Genomic DNA, 22,726 nt, shown 5'->3' on the forward strand with positions numbered 1-22,726 from the left:
ACTTTAGGCAAGTCGCGCACTCTTAGCCTCAAGGGAAGGCAATGGCAACCCTCCTCTGAATAAACAAAGAAAATCCCATTATGGGATCACTTTAGCGTCACCGTAAGCTGGAACCAACTTGAAGGCACACAAAAACAAATCCCACACCAGTCCCTCCCAATCCCCACTTATCAGGAAGGAACCACTGCAATTGATGTGGGGGGTCTATTCACCTATCAGTTGGGGAGCAGCTGACTCACGTTCCCACTTAATGTACCTTACCTTCCACTAGAGATCACTCATGCCCCCTTGCATGAGTAATCTCTGGTGGAAGAGAGAATTGATATGGGGTCCTGCTTCTGCCTGTTGTTCCAGAGATTGCGCACAGGAGGGGGTGGAAATGGTAGTCAGTTGCCTCCCGACTGACAGGGGAAATGACCCCCATCATTCGGAGTGGCTGCTTCCCAGTAGGTAGGGCTTGGGCAGACCACTCCAGGATTCACTGTGTGGCACCATAACTAGTGTTTACCCATACTTAAATCTTACCAAGATTCAGCCATCACAATGAAAATAAAACATATATAGACAATATAGCATAATACTGGCTGTCCTTTCACCATTAGCAATTAATTTTCAAGGGCTTGTAGAAACAAAATCATATATATAAAAAAATCTATCTTCACAAGGTTACCGACAAATAGCAAAGAGGGCACCAGCATGGCCTCTCTAGAAAGGAAATTACAGAGCATGGGAGCAACCACTGAGAAGACCCTCTCCCATGTTTCCACCTGTTCAACTTATGAGGGTTGTGGGCCAGAAATATGTGCCTTTGGGCATGTCTTAAAGTCTCTAATGAGTTCCCTTTTATTAAATTTATTTTAAAAGATTGTACCCAACTTTCTTCCTAAAGGAACACTGTGCACTACTTCTCCCTTCCCTGTCAGCCAGAGTTTTCTGTTTGCCTTTTCGTCAACCAAGGTTGGCCTAAGACATTTTGCTTTCTGGGCCTAGTCAAATCATTTTAACACATCAGGCTGAGCAAACAATTCTCCCCTTCTTTGACTAAAAAAAATGAATAAAAAATAATAATGTAGCAACACATTAAGTAGCTAATAACTTCCTGTTATTTCATGATATCCTAAATCAGGAACTGGAGACTACCTCACTTTGTCTATTTTTAGGACCAGCTTTATAATCTTACATCTCCACTGCAGTTATCTGGTGTAGCTGGCTTTCTCATTATGTGTATTACATGCCTCATTATTAAAAGAAATATCAACCCCCTGCATCTCAATGGCTCATATACTATCTTCTTGTAGGACCAGGGATTAAAGACAGATCATATTCTGGCTTCTTCTGTGAAAGGCTGATGGGCCACAAGTTAAACAAGTGTTTGCTTAAAAACCTAAAGAAGAGTCCCTTACCTCCTCTGCACTTTGCCTTGAGACCAAGGGAATATATGTAGAACTGAGTGATAAATACAAGCAATTCTTTTAGAAGCACTGGTGTTTCAGGCATTTGTAGTGTTATGAAATCTTGCAAAACAAACATGATTAAAATAGGGTAAGTGGCCATCCGATGAGAAATACCTTTAAACAGACTACTATTAGGATCCCTGGTGGTGCAGTGGTTAAATGCTTGTACCGTAGCCACTCACTCACAAACCATAAGGTTGCGAGTTCAGTACCAGCCAGGGCTCAAGCTTGACTCAGGCTTGCATCCTTCCGAGGAGGTCACTAAAATGAGTACCCAACTTGTGGGCAATTACCTGACAGTTGTAAACCGCTTAGAGATGCTTAGGCAGTATGAAGCAGTATATAAATGAAGCTGCTATTGCTACTGCTAAATACACTTTGAAAAAAACATAATCTGGATAGTGGGTAGGGGAAAATTGAGCTCTTCTCATTGCCCATCCAAAGCCTGACCAAACTGCTCGGAAAGCAGAACTGATCTGTGAACCACTCGCTGCCTATTAGCACAGCTCACATGTCAAATTTATATTCTGACCCAGGAAAATTGGCACATGGAGCCCAGAACATGTTCTTGCTTTCTTTTGTAAGCTCACAATGCAAACTTAATTGGCTGAATAGGAAAAGTATGGATGAATTGCATGGAAAGGCAGCTGATGGGCAGTGGACCCAAGAGAAAACACACAATACTTCCTTCTCTAGTTAAAAAGTATCTTCCTAGTGGTTGCAAGATTCAGAAGGATAAACGTGGGCTTCTATGGCCCCACATTTTCTACAAAGGTATCATGTTTGGTTCATTGAAATGCTCTAAGTTTGGAGCCAGGGAAACAGTTGTGACATGGCAGCATTTCAGGGCTCAGTTTGGGGACAGCTTTTTATGAGTTTTCATATCTTCCCCACTCAACCAAGTTTTATATACTTCCTATTATTAGCCAAGGTGCTCTTTTGGAATTTCCTCCTAAAGAAGATATGTCAGCACCAACTTTATTCTCTTTCCCATGTCAAATTAAAATGCTCTTTTTTGCCATGGCATTTTAAATTTGCATTTATTTTCTCTCTTTTTGATTCGCTGAAGAAATCACCTGTAGATCACGTGACACAACTACACATGACTTTTTGAAACAAAATGAGTGTGGTAGCTGAGGCTACTCTATTTTGAAAACATTCCTGGCACATTATGTGTTCCTCCATACATTCCTACATTAGCAGAAGCTACAGAGTTATGATGGGGCTGGAAAGCAAATTTCAGCTCCTTTCTACTGTTAGTCTGGTCTTAATAATTTCCTCATGTCATGAAAGTGAGTAGCGATGTATTTACTTGTATCATACAAGGTAATGAATGCAACTAGGAATCACAATTTTTAATTCTCTCAAAAACTGTATCAAGGTTTGAATTACAGCCCACTGGGAGCCAAACTGTCCATTTAGATAGTGCAGTATTGCCTTTTAATTCTGTTTCTTATTGATTAGAATATCGAAGAGAGTGAAGCCACAAACTTCACTTTAGGTAAGGGTGAACAACTGTAGCCATTAAGATGGCATTTGTTTGCTGGTTCTCTTCAGTCTTAGCAGCATAAAAATAGGGAAGGTCACTAGGAATTGTATTCCTGGAGAACCAGTTTTCTAATTTTGCCTCATTATATAATGGACAGAAGCTGGTAGAAATCACCATGGAAAAATGGAAGAATTCAAAGATATAGCTGTGTTAGTCTGTAAAGTCAGTATGTAGAGATAACTTCATTTCCATACACAAGGGATTTTGAAATTGAGCTGGCATTCTCACACACTAATGGCATATATAGGTCTGTCCCTGGCTTTTCACTCCACTAAAAGCATCTGAGGAAGTCTACGAAAGCTCATACTGCCAACTTCTTTCTTTCAGTTAGTCTCAAAGGTACTACACAAGATCTCTCTACATACAAAAAATGGACGCTGTTTTTGAGTCATGTCATACAGCAATGTGTTCACTGATTTTTCATCAGTTTCCTTAATCAGAAGGGGGTTAGTAGGTTTTTGAAGCACTGCAGAAACTTGCAAAACATTCAGTAGCGTACCAATAGGCACTGATGCCACTTCCAACCCATAAACTCCTTGGAAATAAAGGTCATGGGCTTTGGTACATGTGTGTGTCTCCAGTGCCATCCAGAGTCCTTCCATTTTATTTCTTCACATGCATGCCTGACATCAAAGGGAGAAGGCCCCACATGGGATAACTTTGCAAAACTCCTGACCAAACTGTGTTTTCCATTTCAGGATATGCGTTTAGAAGACAACACCAGATTCTCTCATAGGGATGACAATGAGCAAACTTCTTTCAGCAGTCACATCCCAAGGCAAGAACAGAAAGGGGGCTTCCGACGTTCCTTTCGTAAACTCTTCAAAAAGAAATGATCTGGGCCAAGACTCTTCCATGCTTCCTTTGGCTGGAGCTTTTTGCTTTGAGTGCCATGTAATGCGGTGGGCTTTGCTTCACGTGGCTTTATGTTAAAGGGAAGAAATAATAGAATGTTAAAATGGGTGGCATTTTTTTTAAAAAGTTTCAGTCCTGAAGCCCCAAAAGAAAAGACCTTGAGTGCATTTTGCCATCAACGAGGGCTTCGCAGTAAAAGAAGCACAGCATGTCGTCATTAATGCATATATTCTGCCACTGCTTCTGAAATGATGTTTATCAGGAGAAACCTCAAGAATAGGTTCCCACTAGTGCCATTTTTGTTTGTTTACCTTGTGGACTTGCTTTGTTGAAAGTTTGCAAATCTAAACCCTGTATGTAGATGGTATCTTCCTGGATCTATAAACAAATCTCAGATCAACATTCTACATTTCTATTTAATAACTACATTGGTAAACATGCGGAAACCAGCTGCATAGTTTTTGGATGGCTCTAAATGAACAGCTCAAGTCTAAGTGTAGCCTAAGCATTCTGGGGTTTGGGCTATGTGATTAAAATGTGAAATGCAACTGTTACAACATAGTTTTAGTCTGAGTAACACAATACTTAAAAATTCTAACGACGATAGGTAACAAAAGCATCCACTGATCTGTCTCCAAAAATGTCAAGTGGTGCTGTGCTGCAGTCTTTTAAATCTCTAGATCTTTGAATTCTGAACAAATTTCACAGCGGAATCACTCCCATTTTCAAAGTAGTGGGAAGTATTCAGTATGGACAGGATAAAGAAAGGCCAGCGTTTATTGGTAGATTAAAGTCGGAATGTACAGTACCACTATTTTTGTGCGTGTGATTCAAATAAAACTTTCTGTAAAATGCAGATCAAGGAGATTGCTTGAGAATATTTACACCCTGAACATGAGTGTAACATACCATTAGTGCAACTGATTCGGCACCATCCAGTGAAGTATAGATGTATATAGTATGGATGAGATAAAGCTCTCACGCCTGAACGGAACCGAGCAGGAAGAAATACTGAAGGAACAGAAAAGACTGGTTATGATTACCTGAGTCCAGCCTGACCTGGCTAATAAAGTTAATCCATTTGTTGGAGGGTGTTCTGAGAATACTCAATTACCCCCAAAGAACTGAACATGCTCAGTAGCTACAGTCCACTGACCGACAGCTGGGAAAAAATGGGGATGGGGAAAAAAGTGTGATCCCTGTTATATTAATTATGAAGAATTATCTTTTTTTAAAAAAACAAACAAGGAATTGCTGTTTCAGGAGAAAGAAAAGTTTTAAAACAGCACATTTGGCAGCTATTAAAAGTTGCATATTTTCACGTGAGTGCATGACCATATATGTTGAGTGGTAATTCAATACTTTGACCTGAACAAAAATAATGTGGCAGACTGACCAATCTAAGTTACCACATATACAAAGATATACAAAGATATTATGGGATATGTAAGGCATTTTTATTTTATTTTTTTAAGAACAGATCTCTTGAATGCCAAAAAGTAACAACCACTATTAATTTTCAGTTTAAATGCAATCTGAATACCATTGCAGACATAGCATACAAAGCTGACCTACATACATGATTAGGTACACACAGGCCCATAAGATTTGCCAATTTAGATATCACCACTTCAAACTTACACAGCTGGATCGGACTGCCATAGCTTCTCAACCATTTAGCACAGTATCCACACCATTAAACAAAAGGCAATACATTTTCAATAATTCAATAAAGTATCAGAAGTCATCAAAACAAAAACTTGTACATAGAGAACCATAAAGTTCGGTTTCTAAATTGGCCAAATAAGAAAATATTACCTGAAATAAGACCCAGCCAACAGGATAATCTACTGCGTTTCAGAAAAGATTTTTCTTCTTTAAAAAAAGGCACATTTTGGCAGCTACTGAAAGTTGCATACTTCTGGCACAAGATTTTCTCCTTTCACCTGGGTACATGACTGTTTTAAAAAGGTCACACAATTAGCATTTTTGCAACAATAGATTGCTTAATGCACTATTACTTCTATAAAGGCAAAAGGGGAATTTGCTCACAGTTGACAAAAATGCACTTGAAGGTTGTTATAAATAAATGGCAAACGAGGCGTGACATTCACACACACAAAAACCCAAGCGCTTTTGGCTTTACCCTTGTCGTCAGCATGAGACCTACAGTGACTGCTGTGTAGAGAAAAATAATTTACCCAAAAGAAATTTGAAATGATAATCAGTTTAACAGCTCTATTTATAACAACTATGTGACGTAATGCTTGCATTAGCCCATCCAGTGGAATAGACCTCTTGGTGTTCACAACAAGTCCTGCCTTTTCACTTGCTAAAAAAGATAGGATTTATTTTTGTGTACTTGTGGTGGAACAGCAAGTAGGCAAAGCCAACTAGAAAGCAGACAAGCTCTCACATTAAGAATAATGATTTCAATCCAGGTTACCCCAAATGACTATTACTTATCCAACAGCCCATGGCACTAGAACACTTCTTGTTGCTGCCTTCAAGTGGTTTCCGACTTATGGTGACCCCAGGGCAATCCTATCACTGATTTTTCTGGGGCTGAGACAGTGTGACTTGCCCAAGGTCATCCAGTAGGACTGAATGGCTGAGTGAGGATTCAAACCCTGGTCTCCCCAAGTCCTGTGCTCAAAACACTATGCCACACTGTCTCACTTCTAACAGTTTCAATTCACCTGTAAAAGGTCTTCCACTGAAAAAACCTTTAAGGGGAAAATTCACCTCTGGGAAAGGGCAGCAGATTTTGTAGATTATCAAAACACATGACAAGCAGGTTATACTTAACAAGGGGATACAATAATAGATGGCCTGGCTGAGTACAAAGTACTTCTACTTAGATGCCACCATTTCCTGTGCAGCTCATGCAGTTTTTAACTGATTAATGCTCTGCCTGTACACTGATCAACCAACAAATTCCATTTCAGTGGCTTTTAACAAATCTATCATATTCAGAAAATTAAAATTTGGAATTTTAAAAGGGCAGTTTGTTCAGTGGTTTGAAGAGTTTACTTCAACCATAATACACTCTGAAGATCACAAAGGGCCCTCTTTCTTAAGCCAGTGCATTTAACCATTTGGCATTTAGAATGCATCAAGCAGGGTCATTTTAGCAACAATGAGGCTGGTGGAAACATTAAAGCAATTTTTAAAGATATCATTCTAAGTACAGGATAATGATAAGATATGTTGGGAAGTTGCTGCCTGCAAATACTAAGCAAAATTAGCAAATCTGACGTCCAGACGCCTTTCTTTGCCTCCTCTTTCTAAAATAAAGTGGCTTGATTAGGGAACTCTTCTGTCTGTTAGGCAGAGAACCTGGACAAAATGACACACTCTGGTTGGCTCAGATAATATTATCTGCTGCTTTCACAGAAAGATTTGTCTTTTTTTTAGTGTTATAAACTAAGAAAACAACTGGTGGCTGATACCCCCTAGGGTTAATGGAGTGGGATGCAGTCACCAGAAGTGGAGCCATTTATATCTCTTTGCTATGTAACCTCCTTCCTTATAAGTATTAAATACACCTTGCATCCCCAGCTGTTTGGGAGAGGTAGTGAGGATAAGGTGGACACTGTCCCATTTGCCCAAACAGTTCGATCACCTCTGGTCTAAGGAGAGGACTAGTTTCACAACATTTCTTTAAAGTTCAACCATTTCTAGAGGCACCCCTTACCTTTCACTAGATTTCACTGCAACTCAGCCTAACCTCTCTCTCTCTCTCTCTCTCTCTATATATATATATATATGCATTACACAAACAATTTTTCCAGAATTCCCTTCTTTAGACTGCATATTTTACATATGTAAAAAACAAACAAACAAACAAACAAAAAGACAAAACAGAGAAAGGAAACTATGTAATTCAAAGTAAACATTTCCTGAAATGCAAAGACCACACTGCATATATATATAAAAAAGTAGGCTTTCACGGTGATACAGTCTTCTACCAACATGGTTTCATTGACATGGCTTTCTAGATTGCCAAAATGTATTTTGGTTTTTCCAAAAATGTCCTATAAGACTCTTAATAACTAAAGAAACAATACTGCACCATTCACAAATCCTAGTGTAGCAGAGATGATTAAAATATCTTCAAGAAGTAGCATGCATTATCATCACAGTACTGGAAGCAGAAGCGCAGTTCACTGGTCTATGGCTAATCCAAGGCAGGATATTTATGTAGATTAGTCACTTTCAAACATTTCTGACATAGTAAAAGATGATGTTCAAAGTCTATGAGGTTAAACAGAGCTTGGAATTCTATATTGCATGACATGCATGAGATCCTCTACATTTTAAGCACATAGATGTTAACTCTAAGCCACCCCTAACTCACCTTTATTTCACATGCCAAACGTTGGATTTCTTTAGTTATGCTTTATAGACCAAAACAATGAGCTAGAAAAGAGGTGTGTGTACCACAGAACATGTCTTCTCTTCAGTGCGTTAAACTGAAATGTACATTTAGCAATGCAATAATTTAATATATGTCAGCCAGACAAAATATCTGTATCTTTATTTCAATTAAATTAAAAACAATTTGCAAGTATACGCAACATTCACTTATATACATATGATTTATCTATGCAACTACAAGGCAATTCTATGGGTGCTGATTATTCATTTACCTACTGCTAGCTAAAACATGGTGATAAGTAATGGGGGTACGGCCAGCAGATCATCCTTTGCATTTTCATGGCATGATCCAAGATGTTGCACCACCAACCTCAAGATGATGAAGACCTAACCTAGCCTAGATTTAACAGTCTTCTAAATGTAGGAATAAATTCAACTCTTCACAATAGCTCTGTTTTGCAGTTTGTGTCATTGGTGTCATTCATATAAGATTTAAATCTCATTTATTTAAAGAAGGCAAACATTAGGCATTCTGCTTCCTGGCTGAATTTCTTTTTGAACTGGCACCATAATATTCATGAAGAAGAAGGAAAGTACCTCTTTGGTGAAGCCTAGGTACCCACAATGTACTAGTAACAGTTTGTAAACAGTACTGCAGTACAGTGCTATTCTTTAGTTTTACATTGGTTCAGTACCACAGATCTTTCTCACAGTCCAGTTCATGATTTGAACACAGGGAATAACAACCAAAAGAAAATTAAGGAGACCATCAAGTTCCCTATTTGAAATATTTTAAAAAGTGCATAATATATTTTCACTCCAAGAACTTACATTGCAGCGGACAGATGATTACAGGACTATGTTTTTCATCCTTCACTGGACATTACACAAAGCACGGTGTCTGCTTATTGGCCCAAAGAGATCTGTAAGTCTGATTTCTGGTACATTCAGATGTCCAGAGACTTTAAAACAGTGCCCTGCATACTACACTAACAAAAAGCAACAGTTTTTTTTTCACCATAAAGGCCTGTTATTAAGATTCATATTTTTCTACACCACGTATCAAATGTATTGCAGTCTTTAGTGTTAGGAGCAACACAACTCAACTCCTTGGCGCCAAAAAGGTACAGTGCATCTATTGCCAGCAATAGACATGGCACCTGGGTAAGCACTTTCTCTAGCATAAGGGGAAATTCAGGTGGAGTGGGCATTCTCCAACAAAGGGGGTCCATCACGATGCATCGACGGATGTGCAGGCTCCCTTTTGTAAGTTTTTGGAGGCAGCTTTGGGATATGTTGAGAAGTTGGGATATGCTGAGAGGTGCTTTGCCGTGGAGGAACAGGTGGCCCAGCAACAGAATGGAGGTCCGTATCTTGTGGTATCAATGGGGGTGATGGCAAATGCCTTCGTGCTACATGGGGAGAAGGCGTCTGAGGAGGAGGAGGAGTAAATGGAGAAGGGCTATTAGGAAAGAAAGTGTTGCCAAGTTCACTTTTTCTGCCTAAAGGGGGTGGTTGGAGATGCAGAGGTGAACTAGAGAAAACATCAGGAGTTCGCACAGGTTCTCGTGGTGGCAATACAGGTGGGCTTTCTGGGGTGTCTGAGATGGACGTCCTGTCTGTCACCGAGTATCTCGGTGAATAGATTTTTGATGTTGGCTGTCGAGGAGGGATCGCTGGTGGGCTGTCCAGATGTGCAGAAGAAATCTGAAACACAATGAATAGTTTGTTCATATAACAATTCCAGTACCTCAGTGATACACTGTTAAACATACTGGACCAGAAAACTTCTAGAAAAAGTCTTTCCAATAAGCTTTTATACACCACCCCTTCAGAGGCAGATAGAACTATCATGCACTATAGGCTATCCTACTTCTGGTCAGAAAGAAACTCCATGACAAGTCTAAGGTCTCCTCACTTAATGCCTGCTACACACTGATATGATCTATCTCAATATTATGAGGGCTCAAATCTCAAAGAAATAAAATCAGTTCCAAAGTGGCTTTCCATCTTTCCACACTGCTTCATTCTCGATTGCACATATCCCTATCCCCAGAAGGAAGAAACGATAAGAGGGGCTAGATAGGTGTATGGTCCATCACAGGAAGCGGAGACGCATCAAAGAACAAAGGTGCCAGCTGGAGAAAATGGGAACTGGGGTATCACAAAAGCACACCAGTGGCACCTATACATTTAATCTCTGGTGACCCGCAGCAAAAATCTCTATATTTCTATTTTAAACTTGAAAATATTATATATATCCATATACATATTCCAAAAAGCAAACTTTGATTCTGCCATTTTATATAAAGGACACCATTGTACCATGTCACTGTTTTCAACGGGTCTTGAAGATCCATGAATGTTGGTATCCATGGGGTGGGTTGGCCTGAAACAATACCCTAGTGGATGACAAGAGCCCGCTGTACAATGATTAGAGGGAAGGAGCTGGCACAAACACGTGCCTCAGCCAGCCACAAAAGAATAATCTTATCTAGCCACTGTGGAAACCAGTAAAAACTTGTAGATATCAGCTTACAGGAACTTCCAAATTGATAACAAGGATGCTTAAGCTGCTTACCATAAGCAGTGCCCAGTAGGCTTCTCTGGAAAGCACAGATTCATATTTTGTATCACATATTTCTATAGAAAGATTCCTCTATCCATGAAAATGTATAATTTTAGGGTGGAACTTGAAGTGGGCTTTCCACATTAGTGAGGCCTCCATGCTACTATTTTAATTACTATTGCTGAGAGGAAAGTAGCAGGAACCACATTTACCAGTGTCATCCTGAGAGCTTGTAGAGGTGAACAAACACGGTAGTGGCTTGACCTCTCGCCTCAACTACTAGTTTTTGTTTTAAATGCTGGCTGAAAATGTGGGGAGCCTTATGGATTGTGGCTGGAATGATTTATGGCAGTTATTAATATGTTATAGTTATGCATTTGTGACTGCATATTACATATTCACAATCTCTACATAATCATTAATGTACCTCAATCCCTGCTTACTGGGCAGAGCCACTACAGTCAGCAGAGGTTTGTTCCCTTGCTGATCAGGAAGCAACTGACATTCCCAACCACACTTGTGAGAGCAATCTCCAGTGTAAGGAGGAACTGAGGTAGGGGCCCTGCTTCTGTTCCACTGGGGATTGCTTGCAGGAGGGTATGAAAACAGCAATGAGCTGCTTCCTGAGTGATAGGGAAACAGTGCTGATCATGGCAGCTGCTTCCTGGTAAGAGGAGATGCAGGGGTCAGACCAGGATTTACTGTGTAGCATAGTAACTATGGTGCTTATGCAGACGCATCTCCCATACAGGATTCCAGCCAGTGTCTTCAAAAATGTTTTAAAAGGAAAAATATTTGACAGTACACATCCTCATGTGAAAACAGCTCTACAATAACAATAACAACAATCACATTTATTTGTAACACTCTTTTCACCAAAGGATGGAATATCAGACATATTTAATAAATATGGATAATAAAGCACAATACTATAACATGCTAAAATAATTTAAATAAATTATTATAAAGGTCTCAGACTTTGTTGGAGAGCATATGGAAACAAAGAGCACCCTGAAAACCAAGGAGCTATCAAAACAAGTGCGTGATAGAGTTGTGTTGAAGCCCAATCAAGGTAGGTTTAAATCTATGAATACAACCAAGAGTCCAACGGTATCTGAAGGAGTTGGAGAGATTCACAGTTAAAATGGGAGAAACCATTCATACAGCAAATATCACTCAGATGCTCCCCTAAGCTGTTTTTTTTTAAAGTAGTGGCAAGAAGAAAGCAATTGCTGAGAGAAACTTGGATCAAATCAAAGAATCATAGAATCATAGAATAGTATAGTTGGAAGAGACCACTAGGGCCATCCAGTCCAACCCCCTGCCATGCAGGAAATCAAAATCAAAGCATCCCCCACAGATGGCCATCCAGCCTCTGTTTAAAGACCTCCAAGGAAGGAGACTCTATCACCCTCAATTTGGAGTTTGCAAAAAGGTATGTGAAAACAGGTTCTCTGATCTGATAAACTAGCTTGTTACCCTTGCTGCAAAATGCTATGTGTGGATCAAAACCAACAATGGTCAATGCCTTGAGAATATCATTTACACAGTAAAACATGGTGGTGGGAAAGCAGGGATCAAGAATCTGGTCAGGATTAAGGACAAGATAGATAGAGACAAATACAGGTCAAACCTAGAGAAAACAGAACAACAGCCATAAATACATAGCCAAATTAATGCTGGAGTGGTTTAAGGCTAAGGACCTGAATATTTTAGATGGACCAGCCAAATTCCGCACCTCAATCTAACTGAGAATCTGTGGGGAGACTTGAAAGTTACTGTTCACCAATGTCCTGCCCCCCTCCCCCCTTACAGAATCAAGGAAGGGGACTACTTCCACAAAACATAGTATACACAATTTTGGTTTATTTGTTTGGCCATGATGCTAACAAGGACTTTAAAACTTATCGCACTACATATGCGAAGGTTTATGGCTAACATTGGCTATTTCCGCCCTAAAGAAACAGGTAGAAAAATTACCTTCGATGGAGAAGATTCTGCAGGAGCAGATTCTGGACGTCTTCGGGGAGGAATAGGTGGGGGAACAGTAATTTCATCTGAGCTCTTGGGAAAGCTTATAGAAGATACAGAGGCAGATCCTGAGAATATATGGAAACCTTATGTTATTTATCTGATTTAGGTTTACTCTTTTCTAATAGCTGTGTTCATAACATGGTTTGGTTCCTTTTTATTTTACATATACAAATGCAGGATAAAGATTCATACCAACACCAGAATGAAGTGGCTTAGAAACATAAAGAGACCATTTTTATCATTTTCCTGGGTTATTTATTTAAAGCATTTATGGATCATCACTCATCCTGCTAGTGTCTATGAGGTGTGCAACAGATAAAATAATTTAAAACCAGAATAGAACTTGTTAAATAATTTAAAAACCACAGATTGCAAAATCAATATTTTAAATACTTATAAGTAGTCATTCTAAGCATATGAATTTGTATGTTACTGGGTTTTCTTTGGTGTCCCTTATGCTTTGGGCAGTTTCCATTAGACTCAGGCTGGCATCGATAGGTCTATTTTCTTTTTCTGTATACTGTATATACTCATGTATAAGTCTAGAAATTTTAGTCAAAAAAGCGACCTCAAAAACCTGAGTCGACTTATCCACGGGTCAATATTAGTATTGTAGTTTAGCTCGTGTGTGTGTGTGTGTGGGGGGGGGGGAACCATCCCCTGGTGAAAAGCAAGAGAGTAATCTGTCTTGGAAGCATTGACTTCCCTCTATTCTCTCATTGAACCAGCTTATAATATAAGCACAAACAGTTATGCCTCCGGGAATTTTGTAAGTTCTTTGTCACTGTCTTCCTTTGCTTCATCCTTCATATCCTTTGTTACATGGCCCTAAATTTTACCCTCAACTTATCCATGGGTCATATCAAAATCCATAATTTTGGCTCCAAAGCCTGCGCTCGACTTATACATGAGGCAGACTTATAATCGAGTAGATATGGTATATCTGATACAACTGATAGGCACCTGATAAACAGTTCTAGCAATCTACATTTCAAGAAGTTATCTGATACTCACAGACTGACAAGAACAGATTAATTTTACTTTCTAGAGCCTGTCATATAGAAGCTATATAAATGACAAAATGTCAAAGATGAGACACTGGTACATTCATGAAATGTGACTTTAACCAGCACTCATCTTAAAAAGCTATCATTTTGGCTATCCTAACAATAGCAGTCACTATTGCAAAAATGCAGAGCTGTGATGGTTAAGGAAACTGAAGCCAAGTGTACTGTAGTTATTCCTAAAAACATGTTTTTTTACATTTGTAGAACCTTTTCTCTCAAATAGATGATGGAGACAGTTACCTTTGCCAGTATTGCCTAGACAACATCCATTAGTTGTGTATTTACAGCAAGCTGAGATCATTCACTTAACATGCTGTATACCGCAGCTACCTTTTCTAAACTATACTTTGAGCTGAACGTTTTTGTTTGTTTAATAAACCACATTTCTCCTAGGGCAAGACCCAGGAGAAACAGATCCTGTTCTTACAAATGCATTACTGGCTCACTAAATCCTTTTAAAAAAAGACTTAATAGCACTGTCAGAATTCAGAGACATAGTTGTGTTAGTCCATGCATCCTAAGGGGCGGCCTGCAGCTGCCTCTTTCTTTGCCGGATTGGGGCCACAACAACTACAAGCCATGCCCCAACTGGTCTTTCCGCAGTGCAAAAAGGAACCACAAAATGCAGCTCTTTTTTGTGCTGTGGAAAGGGCGCCATTGCAGCCAGCACTGAGGCTTTTCAATGCTCCTTTGGCACTGCATCATCTGGACGCAGCACCAGAGGAGCACTGTGATACCACCCATTGTGCACTGGGATGTGCAGTGACATGCCAGCATGGGGGTGGAGTTGGGGTGTGCGTCGTGTGGACGCCACACCCTTTCTGCCCCAAAGCTGGTCTGTACAGCCTCTAAGTCTACAAAAGCTTATGTTACACAACTTTTTTCACTCAGTTCATCTCAAGTTGCTGTAAGATTCCTTTGCACAGCACTATCAGAAAATATGCACAAATGTAATGGACTCAGCAATTTAAAAAGAGAAAAAAGTGGTCCTTGCTATAGCACATACTTGAATGAAAGGGAGTTGAGGGATCAGAATCAAACACACTGCAGACGTCTGTGGTGCTGGAAGTAGAGGATGGAGGGGGTGGGGTGAGAGGAGTTCTTGGAGAGTTTGGTGCAGAAGCTGCACTTTCTGTTTCACTCTCAGGGACACGACTGTAACTGATTTTTCTTGGCTCTTGTTGCAAAGGAGTAGGGTGTCGCATGGTGCCTGGCCTTGGATTTGATGGACGAATACCCGGAGATTTGAGAGCATAGTTATATTTTCTGGGCTGCAATGAAATCCAAACAATTAATGTGAACTTTTTCAAATAAAATTATTACTTTATTTTTTTTAAAGAAAACTATTTTGTTTGACTCTACAGGTAAGCAACTAAGATTTCTAACAAACACAAGAATAAAATCTGAATACTCACAAATCTTGGGGGTGGCTTCGCATTACGTGGCTCTATTTCTAGGGATTTGTTGTACAGAGAATCTGCAAATTCTTTTTCCATGCTATTTCCCATTGGATTTAAATTTTCAAAAAATCTCTGTAACCCAAAACATTCAGAAAGATTACTACTGTGTAACATACTGACTGTGAAAGTATTGGCTACAAATATTCCAGCAACTGCCTTCAACTGCTTCTTATTGGTCCATAGAGGTATCCAAAGACTGCCATAAGCTCCTACTTGGAGGACTCTGTGGAGGTCCCAGGATGTGAATTTGTGTGCTGTAAGTAGATTAGTGGTTCCTATCGGAGAACAGTGTGGGTGAGAATGAGAGATAAAAGATCTGTGGCCCTTTTTGGCTTACAGCTTTAGCCTTCCATCTGAGTGCAGCTGGTCACAAAGGCCTGTTACAGACTGCCAAAATAAAGCTGCTTCGGGTCTCTTTGGAGGTATGCTATTTAAATGATGCATGGGTCCTAAGAGTCTGGAGGTCGCGCCAAAGCCACACTCCATTCCTAAGCACTGGAGGGCAGCTTTGGTGCAGCTTCTGGATTCTTAGGATGCATACATCATTTAAACAGCATACCTCCAAAGAGACCCGAAGCAGCTTTATTTTGGCAGTCTGTAACAGGCCAAACTTCTTCTAGATGTCATTCTAAATGGTCTAGGGTTTCCTTGATCCCTGCTGAGACAGCTTCCCATAATGTCCTAATTCCTGTGGGTTTGGAGGTTGAGGCTTTGGATTGCTCGAGAAGCCATCTTTTCTATTTTAGCTGACAATGCACCAATAGAATTTTGATTCAAAGCTTTATGGACAAAATAAATTGTCAGACTGAATTCTAAGCAATATTCAGTTATTTTTTAATTCCATATAAAGAATCTGTTTGAAAATTCTGTACACACAGGCTGAATCTAACTTATGGTTTAAAAATGTGCAGGTGGAGTTGAAACACTAGAATTAAGGCACAACTGTGCTACGCCTCTGCCTAGTTGTACTCGGCTGTTTTCACCAACAGTCAAAGGAAGTAGAACAAAAGGCTTTTTCTTGTTCCTCCACTATTCCACAATTACTCATCTGTAACTCTCCTGCACCAAAGAAAAATCAGATCTGTGGGCAACAACTGATTGGCGTTCTTTGCCTCCCCAAGAGGCAAGAGGTGGTGAGCCGTTTTTAGTGGGAAGCTATAAAACTAAAGGTTTGTTTGCAGGCTGAGAGGGTTAGCAAAGCATAGTAAATGTGTCACTTCAGTTGAAATGGTGAGAAAAGTACATGGGGAGTTAATACGAAGGTTTGCTCTTGTCTGCAGACAAGGACTCCTCCTCTACTGACAGATAAAGGTCAGCTAGCAGTATTCCCACAGTGTCTATTCAAGTGGTGGGAACAGAGACAAAAAACTTTCCTTTAATTAAAAACAAAAACAAAAAACAACAACAGTGAAACTCAAGCTGCCAAAAATGTCCTCTTTTGACACTTCTTTACAGATACTGATCAGTGTAAACTCTGCTGTGAGAGCAACCAGGAGGGAAACCCCTAGCTATGTGACAGGAGTGTGTGCTCAGACTCAGCATTTCCTAAATATATTCTATATGCTGATTACTTAAAAGACACATTTTCTTCCTGTTTTTACCTTCAGGATAATAAGCAACAGGACATTTTGCAATTAAAAAAATTGAGAGCAAGATCCACTTTGACTAGTTCTCTTTTATGACACTACACAGCAAAGCCAAACAAAAATATGTATTTCATGGGGAATATAGGAATTTGCAATCAGTTTATTTAAGATAAGGACTTTGCTGAAAGTAAACTTGGACACTAAATAATTGGCAGTACATGCTTATCAGCTTCAACTTTTGTATTCTTACTTATGGCTCCCAACAAAGAAACCAATTCAGGAAGACTGAAAATATTACTTACCCTGATATCAGCATCTACTCTTAGGCAGTATGGCTGGTTTTGGTATTGTTGGATCTCCCCTGTTATCTCAGCCACCTTCCTCCGTTTGCTGAAATTGATCAGCTCTTTTCCATGGCGTTTTAGAAATTCAGGATTGCCTTCTTCCGTTTTTAAGATGTTTGTTAAATAAATACCTACATATAACAAGTAAAAACTGTGCTTTATAGACTTGTTCTAGTGTTCTATTGAAAAATTATTTCTAGGGAGCAAAAGGGATGGCAGATTCAGATATGACATCATCTCGCTTAATTCTGAGTGTTCATCTATTATACACTCTGCCCAGTTAGTTTAGCCAGCAACTCTCTGGAGACACACATATCTGGCGTAAAAGGGTTTTTACTGCAGGGAAAAGAGCTAAAAGAGCAAATGCAGCCAGACTGCTATAGCAGGGAAAGCCGTGAAGACAATGCCCTCATAACATTAGCTAGAACTTGGGATTACTATCTCTGGGATTTTGTCTTTGGGGACACTAGACACTTCATTGAGTGGGTGGAAAGATGCCAAGGTTTCTGTATTAGAAAGAGAGTGGTTGGAAATATATGGTGTTAGGGACTGGACAAGCAAGGGACAGAGGGATTAGACATCTAAACACCTGTTTTGATTCTTTGCTTAATCAGAGGATTCATGGCTGTTCTGTAAGTCTGTTCTCAAGCCTGCTGCAGACTTTGAAAGCAAATTAATATAGAACAAAATGTACTTTGTTTAGCAGGACTATGCATAAGATTGATCTGGTTTGTTGTTGTTAACTGCAGTAAAGTTAACTTTGACTTATGGTGATGCTATAAATGTGAGACCTCCAAGTCACCCTATCGTCAATAGCTCAGCTCAGGACTGTGGCTTGCTTGAGTATATCCACCTGTACTGTGGTCTTCCTCTTTTCCTGCTGCCTTCTATCTTATCAAGCCTTATTGTATTTTCTAGTGAGTCATGTCTCCTCATAATATGTCCACAGTACAACAGCCTCTGTTTATTCATCTTGGATTCAAGGGAGAATTCAAGTTGTTTTGATCTAATACCCTTTTGGCAGCCCAGGGTGTATGTAGAAATCTCCACCAGTACCATATTTCAGATGAGCAGATTCTCTTCCTATTTGCTTTCTCCACCATCCAGCTTTCACAACAATGCATAGAAATTGCAAATACAATGACATGGAAAATTCTAACTTTAGTATTCAATGATATATCTTTACATATCTGGATCTTGCTGCCCGTCCAGTGTTAGTCTTTGTCTAATTTCTTGTCCACCGTCTCCATTTTCATTAAACATTGAGCCAGGGTATGGAGAATTAACTATTTCAGTGTCTCCATTGTCTACTCTAAAGTTAGAATTAAAGGGTGACTTGGTATGCATAACTAAAATCTGGATGGAAGACACAGGGGAGTTAGCCCTGCAGTTTCAATTTAACAGAAGAACAAATTAAGAGATGGGCAGAGGGATGTTGCTCTGGTCTATAGGAATAATCTTTCTTTCCAGGTGAGTAGCAATCTGGTATATTTGTATGATGTATTTGGTGTGCAGGCTTATTTGAGTGTTTTGTCACTGAACTGCTCACCTTGTTGGCCAACAATCTTCCTGCCTGAACTAGCAAATACTCTCTATGCCTCCAAGAGTGCATTTTGGTGCAAAAAACTACACCCTTCTTTTGATTTTTTTGTTTTGTTTTGCAAAGTTGAGTATGGTGGGGGGAATATGGTCCTCCTGGATGGACCAATGTGGCCCCTTAAGTCTTCCACAATTGCAGTTGCTCACTCCTAGTCTATCTTATGTGATTCTTGCCATTATAATCTTCCTTTGGATTACCATAATGCACTCACTGCACATGAGCCTGACTTTGAACATGATTTAGACCTGAGCAAGTGTTCTAAACTGGAACCAGCCAGTATGACTATATTATACTGGTCCTCTCTTGCCTGTACGGGTTCACAATGGGTTTCGAGATCCAGTCTTGTTTCACTGGTAAAGGTTCAAATGGCTTGAGAATCTGACAGAATACCTCTTCACATGTAAGTTTCTGTCTGTACCTTAACATCAACCACAGATATTCTTCTTCGATGTCCTCTCATTCAGAGGCTCTTAAATTAGTGACTTGAGGGAGGACATTTCTAGAGATGGTTTCCTGGCCTTGGAACATTCTCACTGTTTTCTAAAGCCCATATTAAGACTTTTTTGCTCTCAAGCTTTTAATGTCCTTTTGTTTTCCCAGGTCTAAATTCAGTTACCAAAACACCAATTTGATATAGGCCATTGTGCTTTAAGAGGCACTGTTTGAACCTCTGGATTGTGGTTTTAACTCTTGTGGTGGTTTTATTTTTGTATAGTATTTTATGCTGGATCTGAATATTTATTAGATTTTGTATTTTTTATAGTGAGTTTTTTATTATTATATTTCAAATTGATTGCATATTGTCTAAAGCATTTTATGAAGCACACTATAACCCAGCACATGTGTACTAGATCCTTGTCCTTCATGTCCTGTTTTAAAAAGGCAAAGGGGGACTGGTTAATGTTAAGGAAAAAGCCACATGGGTTATACAGTAAGAGAAATAAAAGATGTATGTGAGAGTCAGAGTGACTCGGCAGAAGCCAATTGAGAACCACACAGGTGTGAATGGTAATACAATTAACAGGTCCAGAGTGCCAAGGACAAGAATTGCAAAGTGGATAATTGAACACACCTGACAATTGTTAAGTGGTCAAGGCTGAGATGATGAAATCATTAATTGTGGGATGAACAAGGAGAACCAATGGGAATGATGTACACGCCTACTGGGTGGAAACAGACCACAGTAGGTGGTACCATGATTTGGCTATAATAATGACTATAGATCCCAGTGCATTGTGTGGGTTGTAGTTGTATTGGAGAGTGAGGAGTTGAGTATTGTTTGGAGCTGTGTATATAGTAGAATAAAGTAGATCTTTTATATAAGACTACTGAGTTGTCTGAAGCTACAAGAACCAGCAGGACCCTGGTGAAGAAGGGTGAAGACTTCTGTGGAGGCAAGAGTGAGAAGGCTTGGAGAGTTTGTCGGGGTCTTCAGCCTGTTCTCTGCAACTCTTGCAAAGATACAACAACTGGCCAAAACTGGTCAGCGTGGTGCACAACCAGGTGGTGAGTTCCAGGCCAGGTGAAGAGCCACAACTCCCATCATCCATGACAGTTAAGTGGGCAGAGAGAGTGACTAAAGCCTCACTAAAACAAGGCAGAATTCCAGCATACCTAACTAAAGGAGGCAGTTGTTAAAGGGTTACTGAAAACACCCTCACTGGATCCCACCATATTGGGTAATTATTGACCAGTTTCCAAAATTCCAGTATTGGGAGGGTAGTGAAGCCTTCCCAGCTCTAGGGGTTTCAGGATGAGACAGAGTATCTAGATCCATTCCAATCTGGATTCAAGTCTGGCTATGGTACAGATGACACTTTGGTCACCTTGGTGGACAACCTATGCTGGGGACAGGGACATGAGTTCCTGTTGGTTCTGCTGGATTTCTCTACAGCTTTTGAAACCATCACGTATGGTATTCTTCTGGACCACCTTGCTGGGATAAGACTTGGAGGTACTGTTTTACACAGTTGCTTTGCTCCTTCGTGGAGGGGCAAACCCAGAAGGTGATTGTCAGGAACAGATCAAACTAAGAGAATTGCTCCTAGTAGTTTTCAATAACAAAACCAAACTGTTCTGCAAATAAACGGTACCTTTCCTTTCCTGCCTGTCTACCCAACCTCTTCTCTCTTCCAAAGCTGTACACGACTCTATCCTTTTCTTCTGCTTTTGGTTTCCTTCTATGCACCTCTTTTGATAAACTAATCCTCTGTGCAGATTTGGAGTTGCACAGGGTGGGGCAAGAAATCTCTTTTACTAGTGCTGCATCCCAAGACTACCTCTACCCTTGTTGCAAAAGATTCCTTTTCTCATAATCACCTTTTCCTTGAATCCTTTGGAACTGCTACCTAGTTCCAGTTTCCCATCAATAACTATGGCCTGTTACAGACTGCCAAAAAATAAAGCTGCTTTGGGTCTCTTTGGAGGTATGTTATTTAAATGATGCATGGGTCCTAAGAGTCCGGAGGTCGCGCCAAAGCCATGCTCCATTCCTAAGCACTGGAGTGCAGCTTTGGTGCAGCTTCCGGATTCTTAGGGTGCAGGCATCATTTAAACAGCATACCTCCAAAGAGACCTGAAGCAGCTTTATTTTGGCAGTCTGTAACAGTCCTAAATCTATAAGGCAAGCCTAAGTGTGTGCTTCTGTCCATGCTTAACTCTCACCTCCACTTTCCTCTTACTTCCTTGTACTGATTTTTAGATTAAAATTTCCTTCAGGCACTTTAGCTTGCAATCAAAAATTAAACCTGTTTTGCTGGATTGGATGAAACAGGGACTATGGTTTAACAAATCTTGAAAGTATTCATTATTGTTATATGAATGAAAAGAGGAAGTAAGGGAGAGCATGAGGTTGCAACAGTTGTTCTTTATTAAGCCAGAACAGGTCTATTGGAAATTTTGGACAATGCCAATGCTAGCAATGTTGGGAGACTGCCAATGAATACCAGGTGCTGTAGACTACATTTTTGAGAAAGGACCTGTAAAATCACCTCTGAGTATTCCTTGCCTAAGAAAACCCTATGAGATTCATGGATCACCATGTAACGAAGGCACATACACACAATTTATTCACTTCTTACAGGTTCTGTGATTTTACTTTCAAGAATAAACTTTTACTTACCAAAGAAAGGCACACAAGGAGGATTAATAGACCTGAGTTTTGCTAAGTATTTCTTATGGTGATCTTCACTCAGTTCATGAGCTTCTTCAAAGATCTTTTTCTGGCGACTTGGGATTTGCTAAAAAGATATATATGACAAAAGTGATGCTTATATATAATATATATAAAACTTTATTTATATACCGCTTTTCCAAAATGATCAAAGCGGTTCACAACATCAAATATCAAATAGCCATTACAAAACAGAATAAAATAGACAGAATAACATAGACATATTTAAAAACATCATATAAAAAGTCCTGAGTATCTTAATTGAATCGCAGTCGAGCATCTTGAGGTAGCATCTGGGTGGGGATAAATTTCCTAAAAAGAGTTGGGAGGATATGCTGAACGGAAGAGATGAGTTTTCAGAGATTTCTTAAACACATCCACAGTAGAACTGAGGCAGATGTCTTCCGGAAGTTTGTTCCAATAATGTGGGGCCACTGCTGTAAAGGTTCTTTGGTGATTTGTTTTCAATCTACCTTAGGGTGCTCCAATAAGCACTTCCCTGATGTTCTGAGGGTGTGGGGCGGATTGTGTAGGGAGAGGTGTTCCTTCAAGTAACTCGGGCCCAAGCCATGTAGGGCTTTATAGGTAATGACCAACAATTTGTATTGAGACCGGAAGCTAATTGGCAGCCAGTGAAGAGATTTTAAACAGTCTGG

General features: G+C 39.8%; 2 protein-coding genes across 5 annotated transcripts in view; one reads left to right on the forward strand and one right to left on the reverse strand.

Moving 5' to 3' along the window:
* The window catches only part of ARHGEF33 (Rho guanine nucleotide exchange factor 33), a 57,350-nt gene extending 52,454 nt beyond the window's left edge, over positions 1 to 4,896 (forward strand). Inside the window, exon 15 of the mRNA XM_042447937.1 lies at positions 3,702 to 4,896. Coding sequence (XP_042303871.1) covers positions 3,702 to 3,839 — 138 coding nt within the window. The 3' untranslated portion in view covers positions 3,840 to 4,896. The remainder of the gene's footprint in view (positions 1 to 3,701) is intronic.
* A 397-nt stretch (positions 4,897 to 5,293) lies between these two features.
* Positions 5,294 to 22,726, reverse strand: part of SOS1 (SOS Ras/Rac guanine nucleotide exchange factor 1) — a 78,545-nt gene continuing 61,112 nt past the window's right edge. The window contains exons 17-24 of one of the 4 annotated variants that reach the window (XR_006101757.1): positions 22,020 to 22,137; positions 17,257 to 17,429; positions 15,324 to 15,440; positions 14,915 to 15,179; positions 12,788 to 12,906; positions 9,070 to 9,945; positions 8,219 to 8,333; positions 5,294 to 5,816 (exon numbers count right to left, since the gene is read on the reverse strand). Coding sequence is in view for 1 of the 4 variants with exons in the window: in XM_042447920.1 (XP_042303854.1) it covers positions 9,433 to 9,945; positions 12,788 to 12,906; positions 14,915 to 15,179; positions 15,324 to 15,440; positions 17,257 to 17,429; positions 22,020 to 22,137 (1,305 nt within the window). In the remaining 3 variants the exon portion in view is untranslated. Of the gene's footprint in view, positions 9,946 to 12,787; positions 12,907 to 14,914; positions 15,180 to 15,323; positions 15,441 to 17,256; positions 17,430 to 22,019; positions 22,138 to 22,726 lie in introns of all 4 variants that reach the window. The other 3 variants (XR_006101754.1, XR_006101749.1, XM_042447920.1) reach the window with 3 other exon arrangements.

This window comes from Sceloporus undulatus, chromosome 1 (assembly GCF_019175285.1).
Source record: "Sceloporus undulatus isolate JIND9_A2432 ecotype Alabama chromosome 1, SceUnd_v1.1, whole genome shotgun sequence".
Lineage (NCBI taxonomy): Eukaryota > Metazoa > Chordata > Lepidosauria > Squamata > Phrynosomatidae > Sceloporus > Sceloporus undulatus.